The sequence below is a fragment of the Sciurus vulgaris genome, assembly GCF_902686455.1.
Source record: "Sciurus vulgaris genome assembly, chromosome: 9".
Lineage (NCBI taxonomy): Eukaryota > Metazoa > Chordata > Mammalia > Rodentia > Sciuridae > Sciurus > Sciurus vulgaris.
This window is the reverse complement of record NC_136469.1, coordinates 83,411,073-83,433,341: the sequence shown is the minus strand read 5'-3', so window position 1 is coordinate 83,433,341 and position 22,269 is coordinate 83,411,073. Positions and strand designations below refer to the sequence as shown.

At 40.2% G+C, this 22,269-nt stretch overlaps 1 protein-coding gene across 4 annotated transcripts in view; it reads left to right on the top strand.

Annotated features, from left to right (window-relative positions):
• Nucleotides 1-22,269, top strand: part of SHROOM3 (shroom family member 3) — a 304,609-nt gene that overhangs the window by 241,220 nt on the left and 41,120 nt on the right. For all 4 annotated transcript variants that reach the window (XM_079154292.1, XM_079154294.1, XM_079154293.1 and 1 more), the window contains one exon: nt 1,668-1,799. In XM_079154292.1, the coding sequence (XP_079010418.1) occupies nt 1,668-1,799 (132 nt within the window). The remainder of the gene's footprint in view (nt 1-1,667; nt 1,800-22,269) is intronic.

Below are 22,269 nucleotides of genomic sequence, written 5' to 3'. Positions count from 1 at the left end.
CTTGCGAGCATAGGGCCCTGGGTTCGATCCCCAGCACCGCAAAAAAAAAAAAAAAAAGAGTGATTTAGCACATAGTTCTGGGGCCTGAAGCCTAAAATCAGGGAAGGCCATTTATTTGTCCTCTGGTGAGGGTCTTCTTCACTGTGTCATGTCCTGGTGGATTATATCGTGGCAAGAATGCATCAAAGAGATTACATCACAAAACAGGAAGTCAGAGAGCTTTTCAGGGTCAGGCTTATTCTTATAACAACTCATTTTCTGGAGAACTACCTTAATTACTTCCAGGGCCTGGGTTCTGGATGACCTAATAACCTCCCACCCCAGCTGCAACACATGAGCCCTCAAACCATAGTACTAAGGTAAAGAGGCAAACTTTGGTGAAGAATTGGAAACTCCTGTTGACCTCCTTGTCATCATCTCCATGCCCTAAAAAAAAGGGGGATCCTTTTCATTTGCCTTGGGATTTAAGAAAGCGAGCTCTTGGCCTTCCATTCTGTATTCCAGGAAATATGAGGCCAGATGGACAGGGCTTATTCTTAACAGCTGTTCCCTAATCCCTTCCCCTCTCAGCCAAGGCACATGCAGAGGAGGTAGAGCCTCACCAGTTGGATCTTGGAGGCTTAGAAAAATCCTTAAAGACAGAAATTGAAAACACACCACTGTACTCAGCAAATTGAGATGATGACAAAACCCACTTCAAAGGCTGAGGCAGGGGACAGTCTGATAAAGAGGAGGCATCAAGAGTGTTTGGGAAATCGGGACCCGAGACCATCCGGAGAAGTGTGCCTGTTCCCATGGCGGAACACATTGGTGATGTGGGGCTTAAAATTTTTCTCTGACTCCCTGGGAGGATGGAGGAAAGGAGTTATGGGAATGGTGTTAGTCATTGGGGGTGGGAGGGTGGATTCAAATGGACACACAAAAGGCTTGCCTCCCAGCACAGTGGAATCTAAACAATCTGAAATAGCTCAAGCTTAAGAATTGGCATGTGCTTCTGAGCTGCCACCCACTGAATAAAGCAAGGGCTGTTACACTTGGAGATTGCCCTCCTTAAAGTGAAATTGAGAAGTGAGGCAGCAGTTTCTTGGTTTCAGGGGGCCACTGTGTTTGACAGTGTGCTTCAGTGAGTCCAAGGTTGTTTTTTAAATTTTTGTACTGGGGATTGAACCCAAGGGCACCTTACCACTGAACTACACTTTCAGTCATTTTTTAACTTTGAGATAGAGTCTCACAAATGGTCCAGGGTAGGTTCAGATTTGTAATTCTCCTGCTTCCTGAGCTGCTGGGATTACAAGCAACTGAGTTGCTCTGAGTCCAAGTTTTCACTCACTTATCAACATTGAATTATAGGACAATTTATCTTCATAAGAGTTAATGTATCTTTCTTCTCGTCTTAGAAAATCAGTTCTCCAAGATTGGAAATATATATACAATATATACAATATATTGTGCTATGTAAACATAATCAGGAGAGACAGAGACCTTCTGTTGTGGATTTGCTTTCTTGGGTGCAGAGAAATGTTAGATGCCAGCTTGGAACCCTGCACTGAGCTGTGTTGTTCTTTTCTGGCTTCAGGGTCCATTTTCATGCATTTATATTATTAGATTCATTTGTGCTTCTGCCCATGAACACCATCATGCTCAGCTTATTTTCCTATTTTTCACAGAGATGTGTGTGCAGACCCAGGCCATGCAGATCCTGGTGCCTCTAACTCCTCCAGCCCCGAGCACCTCACCTCTGGCCTCCAGCACAGGAAAGCAGTGTGGCCAGGAGGGGTTAAACTTCGGCTGAAGCACAGGTAAGAGGCTCAAGAGGTCAGTGTTGAACACTGAAGAAATAAGACTCAACTGCTGAAAGAGGGAAATGGGGGCAAGGATGGTAAAGATGTAGGCTGGGGAGAGAAATAAGGGTGGAACAGGTCAAATAGCAGCTCGGAGCTCAGAAGTGTAATGTTCCTATGGGCAGTTTTTACCTTATATTCTAAAGAACTCTAAAGTTCCTGAGAGGTGATCTGGAGGTCCCTTAAATTATTTGGTTTAAATATGTTTTTAAAATACATTAATAGTTGTTTTTAAAACTATAATATATTCAAAGCACTATTCCAAGGTTTTGTACTTTGGAAATGATCAGCATGTTAAATTATATAGCAAGATTAACCCATGTCTAAACTAATCTTCATTTAAAACTTCTCCTCTCATGTCTGAGGAACATCCTGAGGTTGCAGCCAAACAAAGACTGTGGCTATTTATCTGTGAGTCAGGTTGTGAGAATGAGTGAACCTCAGTGCTTCTGATGTGCTGAGGCTTTGCATGGGCTGTTTCATGGAGCAGGGCTGTGAGCTTGCACTGGTAGAGTGTGCCACTAGGAGGCAGTGGATTCAAATTCAGCAATTTGACTGAGTTCACACTGACACTATATTCTGCCTTCAGTTCGGGCATACCAGAGCCTGTTTCATAGGTCAACTGTGGAATTCAGTGGGATAAGGTATTCAGAGTACTCAGCACAGAGCCCACTTACAGAAAATAAGAAATGTTAGGTCATGATTTAGTGCCGCTGTGGTGTTTTCCATAATTAAAACAAAATATCTGAGATAATTAGCTTATTTTAAAAAACATTGACCTTGGCTGGTAGTTTTGGAGGTTCCTGTTCAAGATCAGGTTGGATCTGTTGCTTTTAGACCTCTGGTGGAGATGCCAAATTGCATCCGCAGGAAGCATGTGGTAGAGCAGACTACTCACCTCGTGGCTAGGAAGCAAAGTGGAATTGTATGAGGCTAGGGTCACACAATTCCCTTCGAGGGCACACCCCTCAGTGACCTAAGGACTTCCCTTTAGGCTCCTCCTCCTAAAGATTCCACCATCTCTCAGCACTACCCTGAGGCTTTTTATACATGGACCTTTGGCGGACATTCAACATCCAAATGATAGCTTTATTGAGGTAAAATTGAAGTACAGTGAAATGCACATATTTGAAGTATGCAATTTGATCAGTTTTGACATGTATATAACCAATACAATCAATATAAAAAGCTTTTCCATTACTTTTTTTAAAAATATTTTTTAGATGTTGATATATCCTTTTTTATTCTTTATTTATATGTGGTGTTGAGAATCAAACCCAGTGCCTCACACATGGGCAAGTGCTCTACTGCTGAACCATAACCCTAGTCCCTCCATTACTTTTTAAAAATTTGAAATCATGTAGACTGTTTCCTGCATGATTTATTAGAAAACAGTCACCTTAAGATATGTAGAACCCCAAACCCTCATGTCAGCTATTTCAAAATTAAATGGCACACTTACAAATATCTCAGAGGTCAAGGAAGAAAGCACAAGAAAAATAAATAAAAAGTAATTTGAACTAAGTGATAATAAAAGCTTAAAATATCAGGATCTCTGGGATGAAACAGTACTCAGATGAACATTTATAACTTAAAGTACATGAATCAGAAAGAGACTAGAATAACAAATTACTATCAAATTATGTAGTAGGAAGGAAAAAATAAGAGTAGAAGCAGACATATATGAAATAAAGAAATAATACAACTAAAGTTTGATAAAAATCAGACAAGTCTAATCAAGAAAAAAGCAAGAACACAAACATTAATATTAATGGAAGGGAGCTATCAAAATAACCCTACAGGTGTTAAAAATATATTAAGGTAATACTACAATTGCATGCCAACATATGCGATAGCTTATATAACATGATTTATATTAGATAAGGATCCTTGTGCTACTGAGAAGAAAGTGTATTCAGTCATTAATGGATGAAATATTCTGTACATGTCTATTAAGTCTAAATTATCAATTGTATTTTTTACTTCTATATTTGCTTCTTTATTTAGTTTTTGTTTGGAAGATCTATCCAGTGGTTATAGAGGCATGTTAAAGTTACCCAGTATTATTGTGTCGTTGTCTATTTGGTTCTTGAAATTGAGAAGGGTTTGTTTGATATAAGTAGATGCTCCATTGTTTGGGGTATAAATATTTATGATTGTTATGTCTTGTTGATGTATAATTCCCTTAATCAGTATGAAATGGCTTTCTTTGTCCCTTCTGATTAACTTTGTCTGATATAAGGATAGAAACCCCGGCTTGTTTACATGATCCATGTGAGCGATAGGTTTTTTCCCGTCCTTTCACCTTCAGTCTGTGGATGTCTTTGCCTATGAGTTGAGTATCTGAGGGACAGCTTATTGTTGGGTCTTGTTTTTTAATCCATTCTGTCAGTTTGTCTTTTGATTGAAGAATTTAGACCATTAATATTCAAGGCTATTATTGACATATGATTTGTATTCTCGCACATTTGGGTTTATTTCTAGTTTTTAATTTGAATTAGTTTCTCTTTTGATTGACTGTCCCTTAGTTTAGTTCCTCCCTTTGCTGGTTTTCACTGTTTTTTTCATTTCATCTTCATGGGATATTTTGTTGAGAATGTTCTGTAGTGCAGACTTTCTAGTTGCAAATTCTTTTAACTTTGTTTATCATGAGGGTTTTTACTTCTTCAACTCTGAAGCTAAACTTTACTGGATAGAATTCTTGGTTGGCATCCATTTTCTTTAAGGGCTTCATATGTTATTCTAGGACCTCCTAGCGTTGAGGGTCTGGATTGAGAAATCAGCTGAGACCCATATTGGTTTCCCCTTATACATAATCTGATATTTTTCTCTTGCAGCCTTTAAAAGTCTGTCCTTATTCTGTATGTTAGGCATTTTCATTATAATGTTCCTTGGTGTGGGTCTGTTGTATTTTGGTACATTTGGGGTCCTGTAAGCCTCTTTTATTTGATTTTCTATTTCATTCTTTAGGTTTGGGAAATTTTGTGATATTATTTCATTGAAAAGATTGTGCATTCCTTTGACTTGTATCTCTGTACCTTCATCTATTCCAATAAATCTTAAATTTGGTCTTTTTATATTATCCCATAGTTCTTGGAAGTTCGGTTCATGATTTCTTAACATCATCTCTCCATGGTCAACTCTATTTTTCGGGATTGTGTATTTTATCTTCATGGCCTGAGGTTCTGTCTTCCATGGTCTATTCTGTTGGTGATGCTTTCTATTGAATTTTTAATTTGGCTCATTGGTTCCTTCATTTCAAGGATTTCTACTTTTTTTTTTTTTTTTCCCCAGAATCTCTGCCTCTTTATTGAAATGATCTTTTACTTCCTGTATTTCCTCTCTGATTTCATTTCTTATACCATCCTTTACTTCCCAGATCGGTTTAACTATGTACATTCTACACTCCTTCTCTGACATTTCTTCCACTGTGATATCAGTGGATTTTGTTGTTATTTGATTTTTTGGGGGCAGTTCCCTTGCTTTTTCATGTTGTTTGTGTGTCTACCCATCTAATAGTATGGATCTGAGGCAGTAGAGTTTCTACCCTGAGGACTTCTAGTGTCCCTGAAGGTTTCCAGTACCCCACAGTTTAGGGGGATACAAATAATAACAACAACAAATGCAAACAATATGCAGCATTAAACCAAATAGTCTCTACTATGATGCCTACCATGTTAATTATCATAATCAACAGAAATGATATGATCAGTTATTGCCTACAACAAAAATAGCAAGTTTGCAAAAGGGTTTATAATTTCAAATGATGGACAGGGAGAGAACAGAAGTGATACAGTATGTGATGATTATGAGGGGGGAGGAGGAGAGAAGACAAAGGTAAAAAAATTAAAGAAAAAGAAAGAACAGTAGAGATTGGCTTTAGCAGAAGAAAGGAGAGAATCAAGGGAAACAAGGAGAAAAATGTACATAAAGTGAAAATTTAAAAATTAAAAATAAAAATTAAAGAATACCAAACAAAACTAAAATATAATAACAAAACATCCTAGCCAGGTGTGGTGGCGCACGCCTGCAATGCCAGCAGCCTGGAAGGCTGAGGCAGGAGGATCACAAGTTCAAAGCCAGCCTCAGCAAAAAGAGAGGTGCTAAACAACTCAGTGAGACCCTGTCTCTAAATAAAATATGAAATAGGGCTGGGGATGTGGCACAGTGATCAATGCCCTGAGTTTAATCCCCAGTACCACCCCCCCAAAAAAAATCTTCATGAGAAGTTAAAGAATTCTTTCCACTGGAGTCGAAAAGATTCTTAGTTTCTTTTCTTAGCAGTTATAGGCGGGGGTCTTCTGGAGTGTGATGCTTCACCCTCTGGATTGCTGGAGTGAGAGAGGTAATCCCACAGGCGGAGCTCCTGGAGGCAGGGTGTAGGCTGAGGCAGGCTCCAGGCTCTTCACTGAATGCCAGTTGGTCTGGAGATTTTAAACCAGAGCACCTTTAGTGCCCAGTACTTGCTGGTCCATGCTGGAAGACTGTACCCCAGGGAGCTCCCCTGGTTTCCACTCTAGTGGTGGAATTCTTAGTCCCCTACATCATCTGCAGACCCCACATTTCCTGGTCTTGAGTTCAGTCTCCAGTCTCTCCTGCCCCCGCCCTTCCGAGTTCCCAGCCAGACGCGGCTCTCGAAGCCAGTCCTGCAAGGATTGGAGCGGGAAGGGTAGAGCCAGGTGGGTTTCCATGACTAGTTATCCCCTGTGTAAGCCTCTTCCTGTTTGATTTTATCCTGGTCATTTAAGCACACTGTGTTGTGCAGTGTGTGCTTATTGGGTCTGTATTTCAGGCTGAACTCTGGTTTGCCAGGAATTGGCCCCCTTAGCTGCTGGCTGCAAAATGATTCCTTCCTTAGTCTTCCACACACTGCCTAGAGAGATGGCGGATTCTTTCCCCACACACAGATATTGTGCAGTGTGATCTTTTCAGGTTTGCTGGGCAATATCCTTGGTCTCTAAGCACTCCATACCCAGACACACCTCAGGCCTCCCAAGAATGTGAGTTCCTTTAATTCTCTTATCCCTCTACTATGCTCAGGGAGGGACCACTCTGGCTGGAGCTTCCGGGATTGCTTTCTTATTTTATTATATCTGACCTCCTGTGTCCCAATCTGCATTGAATGTCCAGTTTTAAATTCCAGCAGCTTCCCCCTGCATTTTTTTTTTTTTTTGTTCACCCACCTTGCTGAGAAGCTGCCTGTCTGCTTTCTTGATTTCACTCCACCAAGCAGCCAGGAAAGTGACCTCTTTTATTCCGCCATCTTGCCAACTCCTATCAGGGTAATTTTCATCATTGTCACAGAAGCGTGCACCAACCTAAAAGATGATATAATACAGGGAATAAGATGGTACTTACAGTTTCTCTACCTAGAATTCAGACCCCAGATGTGCCACTCACTGTGTATCCACAGGCACGTTATTCAAGTCTCTATGAGTTTAACAACTGACCTGCCTCTTGGGGTTGCCAAAAGGATTGAAAACTGATACACCTAGAGCACTTAGGACCTAGGTGGCATGTCATAATGGTTATCATTGTTATCAGTTATCCTGATTTCAGTTATTTCATATGGACATGGTGACTTGCATTATCAATAAGTAAACAGTATAAAATTAGATTTATGCCAATCTAAACTTGCATATTTGGACCATATGTTTAGTATATGCAAACATATTGGAGTATTTGTTATGTTTTATATCATAAAGCACTTGTATCTAGTGTTTACATTAAGGTTCTTTATAATATTTCACTTGAAGAAAAAGATTCAAAAGCATTTTCTACATGCCATTGGTCTCCACAAGCTAGCTATCTGGTGACCAAGAGTCAGGCCAGGAATGGAGTGAGATTCACAGGGAGGACCAGCTGGCAAGGTTTCTCCTGGGGACAACCTGAAGAAGCAGAAGCTCCAAGGTTATTACTGTTCCCTTTAGTCTCTAGCATCTTCAAAGGACAGAGAATCAAACTGCTTCCTTATTAGGAGTCCACTGAACTGTGTAGGTTAATCTAGAGTCAGTGCCAAAGTATTCAAGGTCAGAAAGTTGCAGTAAGAAGTTATTCCTCTAACCCTGATGGTTTTATTCAAGACCCTAAACTAAACCAGTGGTGATGGGACAAGGAATGAGATAGATTTGAGAAAAATTTCAGAGGCAGAATCAGTAGTAGATGAAAGGAGGGGAAAGAGAAGTCTAATAAAAGAGTGACTGCCAGGTTCCTGCTCTGGGGCACTTGGGGATATTTGTAGGGCCATTAGCCAGGACTGGGAAGGCAGAAGAGCAGAGCCGGCCTGTGTATTAAGATGAGAGCACACAGACCTGTGCACTTGAAACAGTTACAATATTCAAAGTTGAATGAAACACGTGAACTGAAATGTGAATCTCTTTGGTACCCTAACCACAGATAAATTGTCTTTAAAATCATCAGCATGCTCAAAGCTGGGCAATAGTGCCTTCTGTATGGAAGAAGAACATGGTACAGGTAGAGAAGCAATTTCCCCTTTAAAAAGTCATAAGGTAGATGCTGCACCCATCACTCCTGCTCAGATTCTCTTGGCTGGGATTTTATTCTATTTATGTCCCGAGAATTTTTATGTGTTTTATCTCCACAATTGATGATGAATTGTAAGCCCTGATAAGAGTCCACTCTGTAACTTTCCTATCCCCCAGGGGCTCTCTGCAACCCAAGTATTGATGTTGTTGGTGGCAGCTATTACTGCAGTGTTCTAAAAATGATTCTGTACTTCCTTCATTCCTTCTGAATTTATTAATTGAAATTCCTTTGTTAGGAAGAACTGTTCCTCCTCTCTCATTCATTTATTTTATCAACTATAAATGTGTGACTGAACTTGGAATTTGGAGTGGTTCTTATCCAGTTACATTTAGATCCTAAATCTGGTTTGCTTTAGTTTTTACTTTTTATTTTGAAATCATTTTATATTAACAACAAAGTTATTAAAATAGTAGAGATTTCCCAGCACCTACCACTCAGCTTTCCCTAATGTTAACATCTTTTATAAACTTAGTACAAATGCCCAAACTAATAAATAAGCATTGGTCATTAGTAATACTGCAGACGTTAGGGCTTCAGAAATTATAGACTTTATTTAACCTTACCATTGTTTGCCATGAATATCCTTTTTTTTAGGATTGTATATTACATTTGTTATGTTTCCTTAGTCTCCTCAGATCTGTGCTATTTCCTCAGTCTTTCTTTTGTCATTTCTTTTCTTTTCTTTTTTTAAGAGAATTGACCAGCTATTTGCAGAATGCCTTTAATTTGGGGTTATCTGATGTTTTCTCATGGTGAGACTGGGCATTTGGGGCAGGAATACCACACAGGTGATGTTATGTCTTAGTGTAGCATAACTGGGCTCACGTGATGGCCATGCTTCATTACAGCTGATGCTGACCTCAATCACTTGGTTATGGTGAAGTCTGCCAGGTTTCTCCCCTCTCAGGTGGCTGTTTATTCCTTTGCAGTTAATAAGTGTGTTGGGAGAGATCATTTTGAGGCTATCCAAATAGCCTCTTGCTCCTCAAACTTTCTCTGCTAATTTTAGCATCATTTGGTATTGTCGGTGGCAGCTATTAGTGTAATGTTCTAAAAATGGCTCTGTACTTCCTGCATTCCTTCTACATTTACTAATTGAAATTCTTCTGTATGGAAGAACTGTCCCTTCTGTCTCATAAATGTATTTATTCAAACACTAATTTATATCAGTAAAGACTCCATATTTATTTCATCCTGTGGGTTGTAATCTAATATGACTGTTCTTTATTTTGTTGCTCATGGTTCCAGTTTGGGCCACTTGGAGCTCTTTCAGGATGGCTCTGTTCTAAATTGTTCTGAAACATGGGCAGGGATGAGGTGCTGATGGCTTGCTCCTACCCGGGAGCATCTGTGTGCTTGCCGTCTTAGAGGTTTAACAGGTGCTGAGGACAGACCCAGGCTGAGACACTGAAGTGCTGGGATTTCCTCATGAACCAGATCCAGGCCCCGTGGGCCACAGAGCTCCTTCTTCATTTTGAAAATAGCCAGGAAGGATTTTCTCACTTGTTTATTTAAAAAAAAAAAAAAAGAAAAAAGAAAGAAAGCAAGAGCAAAAGGAAGATGGCCCTGTATTCAGGGAACCAGCCAAACACCCAAGTCGTTTAGTTCAGTATTCTCACAGATCCAACCCTGTCTTGCCTTTCCTGCTTAGATCCCCGAATCCTCTCTTGTGAGAGAAATCCTCTTTTTCCTATTGTCAATAAGAATTCTATGATCTAACTTACCTTGATAGAATCTTCTCCCTAATATATAACAAGCCTCAAGTTAGGGTAGTTCAGTGAGTTGTTAAGGAGGCAAAATGTTCTGACTTACTCCTTGAGATATCCAGACCAGTGGTTTCCTCCAGAAACCTCTCATTCCTTCTTCACCTTCTATATGGGACGGAATGAGAGTTCCTTAACATAACTACGCAGTCTGTTATTAAGCATTTACCCATACATGGTGATTGATTACATCATCTGTAAAGAAAATCATGGTGAGTGGATGATAGAAACTCAGAGTTTGCCTTCTCATTCCCTCTCAGTTGAGCAATGAGGTTAGTTGCACTGTCACTTTGCATTCCCTTGTCAGTGAGTTCTGTCCACAGCTGCTTGCTTGGTGTTCTCAGGACAGAGCACCTTAGGAAGCCTGGGTGAAATGTTACAGAACTGCCGCTTCAACAGCCTCCCAAACAGTTGGAAGTTTGAAGCAGTTAGCAGACTCTTTGGCAGACAGTGGCGTTTTCACATGAAGATAAGAACATGGGTTGTTTGGAAAAGATCCTTAAGCAGACCCTGATTTCAGTTTGATGCATCTTATCAACCATTCATTTTCCTTGATTCCCTCCTCCTCCTGCCCACAAACCAGAAATCTGGCATTTCTAAGCCTTGTGCTGTTGTCCAAGAAGCTGGTTCTCAGGGTGAGTTACTAAGGGCCACCCTCTCTTCTTCCTTTCATAAAGCAGGAATTGAATTTTAATTGGCCCATTCACAGAGGTGACTTGGAATTAGAGTCCCTCCCACTTGCACGGAACTGGTGAGGTCAGGGCAGTTCAGGCTGGCTAACTGCAAGTGCAGGGAATTGTTGGGAAGCTTTACCACCCAGGGCAGAGCAGAGAGCAATAGCTGGGTGAAATGACTTTTTATCCCACTCCTGAATGACATTAGATTGCCCAGGGGGTTGCTGTCTAAGATGTTTCTATTTGCCACAAGGTAAGTCCAAACTTGTTAGAATGAGATTCAGAATCTTTGAGCTCAAGACCTTAACTAATGAGCCTTTAACAGGTGTCTTTTCAATGCTGGGGTATACCTGTTTATGAAGAAAAATAACCACTATGTGTTAAATTGAATCCTCTTTCCCTAAATTGTCATGAAACTGTTCATTGAGAATCTCCCATGAGTCAGTGTGCTATCAAAATTCTCTGTTTACAGTCTGAATTACAGACTGAGTTTACAGTCATTGTCTCCTATATATAAATACAGTCACTCTCTTCCTTGAGATGTACCTATCTAGAGTGAAGATGTACCTATCTAGAATGACTTTATCTCATTCAGATCAGCAAATGCTTTATAACTTCATGGTTTTGGTTCCTCATTTCTGGGGGGAATTTCAGAGTAACTTTCTGTTTCTTATAGGAAAGGCTATGTACCCATGGACCAGTGGCCAAGTTTCTCTCTGTCCTCATTGCCAACATTTATATAAAGAAAAGGAAGTTTTGGGCTTTTTTTTTTTTTTTTTTTTTTTTCATTTACCCTTACTTATCTTTCCCTGATGCTCTTCCTTTCTTTATGTAGACATATCATTTTCCTTCTCTCTAAAGAACTATTAATATCTCTTCCAAGACAGGTCTACTAGCAACAAATTGATCAATTTCTGTTTGTCTGACAAAGTCTTTATTTCTCATCACTCTTGAAGGGTAATTTCACAGGGTACAGAATCTAGGTTGGTAATTTTTTTCCCCTCAACACTTTAAATATTTCACAAACACTTTCCTTCCTTGCCTGGTTTCAGGGAAGTTAGATGTAATTCTTATCTTTGCTCCTCCATAGGTAAACTGTTTAGTCCTCTGGCTTCTTTTCAGGCTTCTTTCCTTTCTGTTTCCTTTTTTGTACTGGAATGGAATCCAGGGGTGCTCTACCAGTGAGCTATATCCCCAGCCCTTTTGATTTTTGAGACAGGGTCTCATTAAGTAGCTCAGGCTGGCCTTGAACTTGTGATCCTCCTGCCTCAGCCTTGTGAGTCGGGTAAAGGCCTGCATTTCTGTGCCTGGACAGGCTTTTTCTTTATCTTTGATTTTCTGTAGTGAAAATGATATGCAGACTTAAAAAGTTTTTCTGACATTTATTACACTAGGTAAACACCTTTAAGCTTTCTGGATCTATGGTTTGGTGTCTGACATTCATTTGGGGGAAATAGTCATTGTTTCAAATATTTCTTTGGTTCTTTTTCTCTTCTCCATTTGGTTTTCCTATAATGTACATATGCACCCTTGGTACTTGTCCTATGATCCTTGGATATTGTGGGGTTCTCCCCGCCCCCCCCCCCCCCCCCCCGTGTTTTTCTCTTTGCTTTTCACTTTTGGAAGTTTCTATTGAGGTATCTTCAAGCTCAGATTCTTTCCTCAGCTATGTCCAGCATGAATTGTGGGAAAAGAGTACATGAAATCTGTGTCTTCTGCTCAGATTTGCTATGAACCTAAAACTGCTCTAAAACTACAGTCCATTCAAAAAATGGAGTAAAAGAAACCTGTGATTATATTTCTAACTTAAAAGGTTGTCTTCTCATTCAGCTTTGAAATTATAGTCATACATGAAAGGAAATATCTACAGATAGCCAATTGTACATAATTTATCTCTGACACAATTGAGCGTTTGACTTCTTCATTATTTTCCCCTCTATTTATTTGAGTTCCACTTTTATTCTTTATATATATATATATGTGTGTGTGTGTGTGTGTATATATATATATATATTTTTTTTTTTTTTGTACCAGGGATTGAACCCATGGGCACTCAACCACTGAGCCACATTCCCAGACCTCTTTTGTATTCTATTTAAAGACAGGGTCTCACTGAGTTGCTTAGGGCCTCACTAAATTGCTGAGGCTGGCTTTGAACTCACGATCCTCCTCTCTCAGCCTCCCAAGTTGCTGGGATTACAGGCATGTGCCACCACTCCTGGTTCCTTTATAATCTTGATTTGAAATCTTTGTCTATGCTTAATGTCTGTACTTATTTCTAGCGATGTTTTCACCTAAAAAATAGGATAAGGAAAAGAACAGATAAATGCAACAGTCAGAATAATGTTGTAGATCTCCAGCTGACTTGAATATTTATTTTATCACTATAGGCATTCATTTTATTATTATACCATATAAATGGTAAAAAAAAGAAAGTATGAACTAATTATATTATAAAGCAGTTTTATATATAGAAAGGTCACAGGGCTGGTTTTTCAAGTTTTATTTGGCATTCTTGCATCTGAAAGTGAATGAGAGAGATCATTCTTTGCGTTTTTTATTCTCTCCTGGCGTGTCAGGTTCTATGTTAGCAGTGGTGGTGGTTAAACCCTTCCCTGTTGTTAAAAAAAAAAATCACTATGGAAATATTGGTAGGTAGAAAGGAGCAGCTAGAAGGGGTGTTCTAGAAGTTTTCAGTGTTTTCAGTTGCTCTTTCTTAAATCCTCTGTTCTTTTTAATCCGGTTCCAATTTTTGGAAACTGTATTTTAGTGGACAGTTGCTTTTCTAGTATGATTTTAAAACAATGGATTCTTCTTTTCACTACTGCTTAAGGTTTTTAATTAAAATTAGTTCTTTCGCCCTTTCCTTTGTTTTCTTGTCTCTTAATTCCTTATTTGTGACCTCTGCCTTAAATGAGGAGGAAGACAGTGAGAGAAGAGAAAAGCACCATACCTTGCATCAGATTAACTCTGAAGTTTCTTTAGTGGAGATGTTTGGGGGATGTTTTATTTGTTTGTGTTTGAGTGATGTTTAGAAGAACTACCCAGAGAAAAGGCTTCTGCCTCAAGCACACTCAATATACAACTGTCTCTTCATGTGATTTGACAAACGCAATTTAACTTATTTTTTGGCATTGTGTATAATTAGCTATACTTGATTTTGAAATATCATAGTTGGTACTTGGACTCTTAAACTCTCGAAGGACGAGGACTGCGTTGAGAGGAGGGTTCTAGCTGTGTTGGCAGAGCAGCCTTCTCGGCCTCCAGTCCCCTGGGTGGAGGGGGAGAATCATTTACCTTGCACTGGGCTCTGCCGAGCTAGTCCTAGTTTGTCTGCCAACAGGAGTCCTCTGGGAAAGTCCCCAATCATCTTTTCCCCAAAAGCAGTAGTGATATAGGGACCCCCAACAATCTTTCAAGTTCTCTTTAGTTATCTAAGCCTCTCTGAGATCTATGAGGATCTGTTTATAGGTGTCTGCATGTGTGTGTGTGGAAGATAACAAATCAGTATCATAGTGATTTTTCCTAATCACTAACACATCCTGTGGCACAGAAAGATAGTAGGGAAGAAAATCCCAAAATCGTAAAAACTGCCAACTGAAGAAATCGCTAGGAACCAATCCATCTTCCCTTCCTCCAACAGTGTCTAGTTTCAAGTTGAGAATTGAGAAACAGAAATTATTTATTGGTAGACTGTAGGCTATCCTATTTATTCTGTGCTATTCTGGTATAATTGAGTTTAAAAGTCAACAAATGACAAAGGTGAATGCTGTTACAGATCACAGATACTATAGTGTTTGCATACATTCTATCATGACATGTGCAAATGTTGATGTGTGGGACGGACTGGTGAATATTCTGATTCCTTTGCACGTGTCAGAGTTGAGGGGGAGATAGGCAGGGGAATATTGAGAAAAAGGATGTTTCACCATCATCACCCCCTGGTGACTAAGTGAGAAATGTCCACCCTGTGGCTAGTCCCTCTCATATTTTATTGTAATATTTTTGTGAGGCAATCAAAACTGTTTCAGAAGGAGGGTGAGGTGGAAATGAACTACACAGTAGTGAAAAGGATGTGGGGAGAGGTGTGGAGGAATAGGGTAAAGTACAGTCCAAGAAAAAGGTTTTGTCTTTACGTCAGTTTTTGGTGTTAGTCTTATGCCTGTATGTTAGTAGGCTTCGTGCTTGATTCAGTTATAAAAGCCAAAAGTCCCCAGGACATATTATCAGGATGTGACATTTAAAAAGAATGTCTCTTTTTAGAAAGGACTCTGTGTTGCTGTGAGATTATATTACCTAATGCATACTTTTCCACCTACTGGACCACTTTTTTCTTATTCTTTTCTTTTCTTTCTGGGTAGGAGGCCTGGGATTGAACCCAGGACTGTGTGCATGCTAAACATACATTTTTACCTTTAAGCTGCACCCTGAGCTCATGAACCACGTTTGAAAGCCACAGTTTTCTTTGGTATTTTAAAACCTTGGGAAGTATTCCTGTTAGGCTTCTGTGAATCTAAAAATTCTGAGGGATACCCTCAGGGAGCCCAGGAGTCATAGAAACCAGAGGTTGGGGATGCTGCAAAGGACTGTAGGATTTCTCAAAAGTGATGTCTTTGCCAACACTGTGTGATAGGACAGGGTGTCCTGTGGACATGTGGAAAATATCTCACCTAGAGTGAGTTCTTTGGATCTGTGAATGAAAATATTATGAGTGCAGCTCAGGGTAGCTTGACTTAGTCCTAGTTTTCAAATTCTATGTATTTTCATCAGCAGTGTTTGGAGCTTATAAATTTCCTGTGAACAAAAACTGCCCCAAAAGGCATTGTTATTAAAATATGAGAATCAGCTTTTCTATACCAAGATATTAATATAACTTCCAAAGATTATTTGTACAATGACATTTAATTATTCATTTTGACTTTGTTTCTTTTTTAAAGTGTGAAAGGGATAATTTAGCAATTACTACCAAAATTGCAAGTGCATCTGCCCTTTGAGCCTGTAATTCCCCATCTAAGAATTTCTGTAGGTATGTCGCCCTACATGGAAAGCAGTACATGGACATGGCTATTCATTGCAGCATTATTAGTAATAGCAAAAGACTGGAATTAAAAAGTATCTACAGAAACAGTCTGGCTAACTAAATATGGTATGTGCACGTACTGGAGTACTACTAGCAGCTGAAGGTGGTGAGGAAGCTTGTAAGTATTGATGTTGAGTGCTCTCTAGTATGTGTTGTTGAGTACAGAACCCAAGGCATAGAACACTGCATATAGGTCCTTTTGTTAAGCAGGTGAAGTGAGATTTCTGTATTCACATTTGCCTTTTGCCTCTGTGGTGCTGGGGATCAAAGTTGGGCTTTGCACATCCTGGCAAGCATTCTACCACTAACCACATCCACAGCCCTTCATGTATGCTTATAGTCACAAGATGAAACACTGGGAAAGAATGTAAGAAAGTAACTAACTACAGTGGCTAGTTGTAGGAGGAAGAAAAAATTGGGGTTGAGTGGACATGGAGGACAGGACTTCACACTGACTTTAACTTCTTTTTTAACCATGTGAAGAATATCTGAAGTAAATATAGAAAAAATAATAAGGTTTGATAAATTTTAGTAATGAGTATATGGGTAGTCTTTATATTAATCTGAATGCATTTATATATTTTTGAAGTAAGTCATAATTTTAATAGATGAAGAAACACCCCCATGAGGTGGCACATGCCTGTAGTCCCAGCTCCTGGGGCAGGGTGGGGGGAGGTGGAGGGGGTTCATGAGGCAGGAGGATCACTTTAGCCCAGGAATTCATGGGCAGTCTGGGGAACCTGCTGAGACCCTATCTCTAAACAAAACAAAATAATTGAGGAAAAATGGGGGATAAATATCAGTGATGCACAGAACCTTGGGAAATAATGAGTTATCCTCACACAGGTGTTCAGTAAGTGTACCATAAAGATCCTCAACAAATCTTTGAAAAGTTCATTCAGATAGACTTAGTTTACAGAATACATCGATAAAATGTATTACATTTCTCAGTTTGTGGTGAGTGTGGAGGGTTAGACTAGAACCTTGTTTTGATGGAATTTGTCATCTGTTTTAGTGTTATGCACTAAACCAAGATGAATGGACAGGTAAATGTGTTGTAAGTGGATTAAGAAATGATTCTTTTTATTTTGTGGTGCTGGTAGTCTGAGTCTGTTTTGTATTCCTACACATTTGACTCATGTCTGGTTGACAACTGGCATGATTTTAGAATGTTGGTGTACCCAGGAGGGCCCACGCAGAGTCTCAGTCATAACAGCTCATCAGAGAACAGCATCAACAAAATAATTTCAGCTCGTTTAAATGCTCATTTTCCAAGCTACAGTTGTTCCCTTCTCCATTTATTCAAGGGTATGCCAATCCTTTGATCATGTAAAGTCCCACTGTGCTACCAAGCCTTTCAGACCCTGTTCACATGAACTTTTGGTGCTTATATCTAAAATGCCTCCAGTGCCTTACACATGATCTGAACATGATCTGAATTGGTACCATTAACTCTTCATTCACAGGTGCTGGCCACACTCTGTTATGTTCTTTAAACACCCCAAATCATTCCCGACTCAGACTCTGCATTCCTTGCTCCTTCTGTGCTATATTCTTCCCCCAGCACTTTGCATGCTGATCATTTAGGTCTTGGGTTGACTGTCACTTTCTCAAAGAACCTGTCCCTGACCTAAATAGGGACCTTCAAGTCACACTCTCACATTATGTGGTTTTATTTCCTCTGGAACATTTGTAATTATATGGAAAAAAAAAATGTGTGTGTGTGTATATATATATATATATATATATTTTTTTTTTTTTTTAATTTTGCTTACTTGCTGACCATGTGTCTCCCAGCTTTGCCCACCCCACCTCCCTCTAAGCTCACTGCTTAGAAATGAAGAGCATGGGCTCCGAAGACAGATGTCTGTGTTCCAGCAGCGGCACTGCTTCTCACTACCTTTGTGACTCTGGACAGGTTATTTAGTCTCTTATTCAGCTCATTTTCATTGTTAGTAGATATTTATTGTAAAGATGGCATAGAGGTTTAGAGAAAATTCTCAAGTGCCTAGAATGGTGCTTGGCACTCAGTAGGCACTCAAACATTTCTTGAGTGAATGAGCAACACTCTGATTTTATATAATATTACCTTTTTTGCAACTCAGTCTTTCCAAGGAGATTACAAACTCCTTGAGTCCATCTGTGACCTTGCAGATCTCCAGCCTCAATTTAGAAAGGTAAAAGGCGCCCAGTGGGTGATCAAGGAATACTGTTTAAAATACCTGAAGGGCTTCTTGTAAATTTTCAGAAACATGTTTTGCATTCCTGAATCTGTGCTAGGGCTAGATCATCTAAGAAGGACACAGTGTCACTTGCTAATTCTAGTTTCATCAGCCTGCCCATCCCACACAGTTGAGCTTCCTTGTTTGTGGTCAGGAATGCAACAAAAGGGCTTTGTTTGAATTCTGCCCACACATGAAACTTAAGTTTGCTGAATTTTAAAATAAATCGTCCTCTGACCCTTATTGATACACACACTATGTAATGTACTTTAAGAAAACATTTCTTTATCTTTTTAAAGATCAAGTGATCTCAAAATGTGAAAGCATGCTGTGCTCTTTAGGAATGCTCAGTACATTATTTGCATCATCGGAAAAGTCAGTGTATAGCTATTGGACTTCTTTGGTTATCTCAAGATACAGTGAGTTATATTTCCAAAATGGGAGGCTATTTTTTAAAATATTTTGTTTTTCAATAGATAGTACATGTACATGGTACAAAGTTCATAAGTTAAGTCTCTGAAATAGAGTGAAAATAAGTTATCTACTCCAGAGGCAGTCATTGTTTCTAATTTCTAAAGTATCTTTCTAAAAATACTCTTCACATGAATAAACATATATGTGATTCTGTATATTTCCCCCACCCCTGCATACTACATCTTGTCACTTGACAATGTATGTTGGAGATATTTCCACATAATATTGTAAGAACCCAGGAAACCACGTGGGACACGGGAATTGACATAAGAGGGTTTATTAAGCAAATAGAGTATCTCCCTGCAGGATAAGAGAGAAAATGAGAGGAAGAGAGAGAGCGTGTGTGCAAGAGAGAGTGTGAAAAGTGAGTAGGAGAGAGAAAGCAAGAGAAAAGATGTCGGGGAAGCTATCCTTAAGCAGTTGAATTCCGCCAGGCTAACAGGGGACCAATAACTGCAAGCTGACTGATGAACCAATAGCTAGCTAGGATGTTCACAGACTGACAAGAAGCTGGGAGGTGGGGAAATGACTGCAACGGTAAAGGGCGGCGGGGGGGGCGGGGGGGGCAGCTTTATATTACATTAGAAATATGTATAGAGCTACTCCATTCTTTCAACAGCCTGTAGTATTTCATAATGGAAGTACCTTCCTGGCTTAACTAGCTTGCTGCTGATGGACATCTAGGTTGTTTTACAATCCTTTAATAAAAAAAAAATTTTAATTATGCTAGATGTCACCAAACTGCCCATCATTCAGGTTGTACCAATTTATACTCTACCACAGGTGTGATTGTTGATAGGCCATTTGGGGGCATCTTTTCATTCTTTTTTCATTCTGTCACCTAACATCTATAGGTATAGTGTGGAAAAACCATATAAAACAGATTTCTGTTTGAGGGCTTCTTCCAATAGTATGTTGTACCCAAAACAAAGTTTTGGGATTTTTTTTAAAAGACTTTTTGACTTGGTTGTTTCAAAATTTACCCTGTTCTTCTTAAGCTATAATACCTGGATAAAACCTGTTATCCCACCCAAGGCAAATAAAAAGTCAGCTCTCAGATCTCCTCCAAAAAAAAGCTCCCCAAGTCAGGTCTTCTGTTTTGACATTGCAAGTCTTGGGCTTACTTTGTGAAGCACTTATTTTATCTTTACTGTAGTTTCCCCTCCAGAATGTAGGTTCCTTAAGGGCAGAGACAACATCATAGTCATTAATTTTTAAAAATATCTCTAATCAGTTTCAACTCTCCTAGTCCCCCTTACCATGTCCCTGGAGCCCTAATCTGCTACATCAACCCTTCCCTCTCCCCTGTGCTGAGCTAGGCTTCATAATGAAAATAGAGGCCACTAGGTGTGAAATCCCTTCAGCATTCATCCTGCCCACACCCTCGAAGGAGGTCAGCTTCTTACCTCTTTCTTCTCATCTTATATTCCTGCATAAGGTGATAGATGTTTTGCACCTGAGCTCTGGCATCCCATCCCTTCCTTCCTACCTGTCTAAGGAACATCATGCTCCCGTGTCTTCAGCCCTGCGTGTGTGTACCCTTTGTCTCATAGAAATTTGCTCAAACTTCTCGTGGTTTAAAACAAAGCCAACATGATCAAAACTCTTTTTCTCTGGCCTTTTAGGCTTTGGACATTATCCCCTTTAGAGCCAAGATTTTTAAAGAATGTTTTTCCCTTGCTATCTCCATTGCATCTCTTACTTAGCTCTTATCCCACTATAATCGGGTTGCTTCTCTCATTGTTCATAGCCAAGACTTATTACCAAATCCAGTGGACATGTGTCTCATCAAACTAATCTGTCTGTAGCAGCTGCGCTGATTGAAGGTTTCCTGCTCCCGCATCTCCCCAACTGCCACCACAGGGTTTTCTTGAAACTCCCCATACTCTCCTGCTTTTCTTCCTACTTCTCTGGAAGCTCCTTCTTGGGCTTTTTCTCAGACACCCTTTATCCTAAATCGTGATGGTTGTCAGAGACCCATCTTTAAACTACTTCATCTCCCTATGCATTCTTCCTGAACAACCTACCTTTCTCAGATGTGCTTTATGGCTCCTGACTTTCTGTGTGCAGCCCAGATTCAGTCCTCCAGCCTCTACTGCCTCCCATATGTCTCCCCTAGAAATCCCTGAGGCCCCTCGCAGTCCATGCCCCAGTGTGAGACATCACCTTCCCTATCAACTTCTTTCCTCCCTCCTTCTCTCCACTCCCACACCTTCTGTTTAATGATACTATGTTTCAGTTCAGTCTGGAAACATAAAGGCCACACTTCCTCCTGGACTACACTCTTTACCACCACCTCTGTCCTGCTGGTCACTGAGACTGGATTCTGCTGCCTTGATAGGTTTAAGATCTGTCATCTCTTCAAGTTCGTTGCCACTGCTTTAGTGTTGGGCTCTCATTATCTTGTACCCTGGCTGATACATTAGCTACCAATCTCATCCCTCTCAAATTCATTGTCCTTGTTATTGGGAATGTCTTCCTGAAATTCAAATCCAAGCCTGGCTCTCCCTGACTAAGGTTCTAGAGCCACAGGACACTGCCCAGACCCTTTCAGTGTGGTGTAGCGTGAAACTTTTTATTATCTGGCCCCTCCTCCCCTTTCACCTGCATCTTCTCCTCGCCCTCATGTTCATCATCTCCTCTCCAGCTAATTTGGTTACTAGTACCAGGTTCTTGCACATTTCCATGTCTTTGTCATGCTCTTCCTTCTGCCTGGATGGCCGCCCTTCTTTTTCCCACTTTTATCTTATTCTGAATAAATCTCTCATGGCTGTTAGTCAACTTTACATGACTGTAACAAATACTCGAAATAATCAACTTACAAAGAGAGTGGACTTACTTTGGCTCATAACTTTGGAAGTGCCAATCTGTGACTGACTGGTTGCTTTTGGCCTTGTGGTAAGGAAGCACATTGTGGGGGCATGATATGGCAAAACTTCTCACCTCATGGCCAGGGAGCGTAAGAGGGAAGGGTTGGCTCCTACCACCCCCTTCATGGCACACCCATGGCCAGAAGACCTCTCACTAGACCCTACTTCTCAAAGTCTCCAACACCTCTCAATAATGCCACTTTGGGGAACAAGCCTTTAACACATGGGCCTTGGAGTGACATTTAGGATTCAAACTATAACATTTCAGCCTCTGGCCTCCAAAGGCTAAAGTCCATCTCACAATGTAAAATGCATTCAGTCCATCTCTAAGGGTCCCTAAAGTCTTAACTGTTTCAGCATTGCTCAAAAATCCAAGTCCAAACTCTCCTCTGGGACTTAATTCTTACCTATAAAAGTCAAAACATTAAATTCTTGTCCAGTATCTGGGGCACACTATAACCTTACTGACTGCAGCCCACATGACCTCTCTTGGGCAGGTTTCTCATACTCCTTGCAGCATCTTTTGTCAGGCATTCCATCTTCCTTACATCTCTATCTTTTGTGGGGGTCTCCATTACAGAGACTGTGACCCTGCCACACACTGCCTGTCCTCCCAGGCTTTCCTTTGATATCTTAGTGGAAGCCTTCATGATCCCGTAACTGTTGCTGGGTTTGCAGGCATGCAGGAATTTTTACATCACATGGACAACCCCAAGGTCTGCTGCCAGTGCAAACTGTACCTGAACCCACTTGAACCAGGGCTGCAGTGGCCTTAGGATGCATTGCTGGCTTAGGCTGC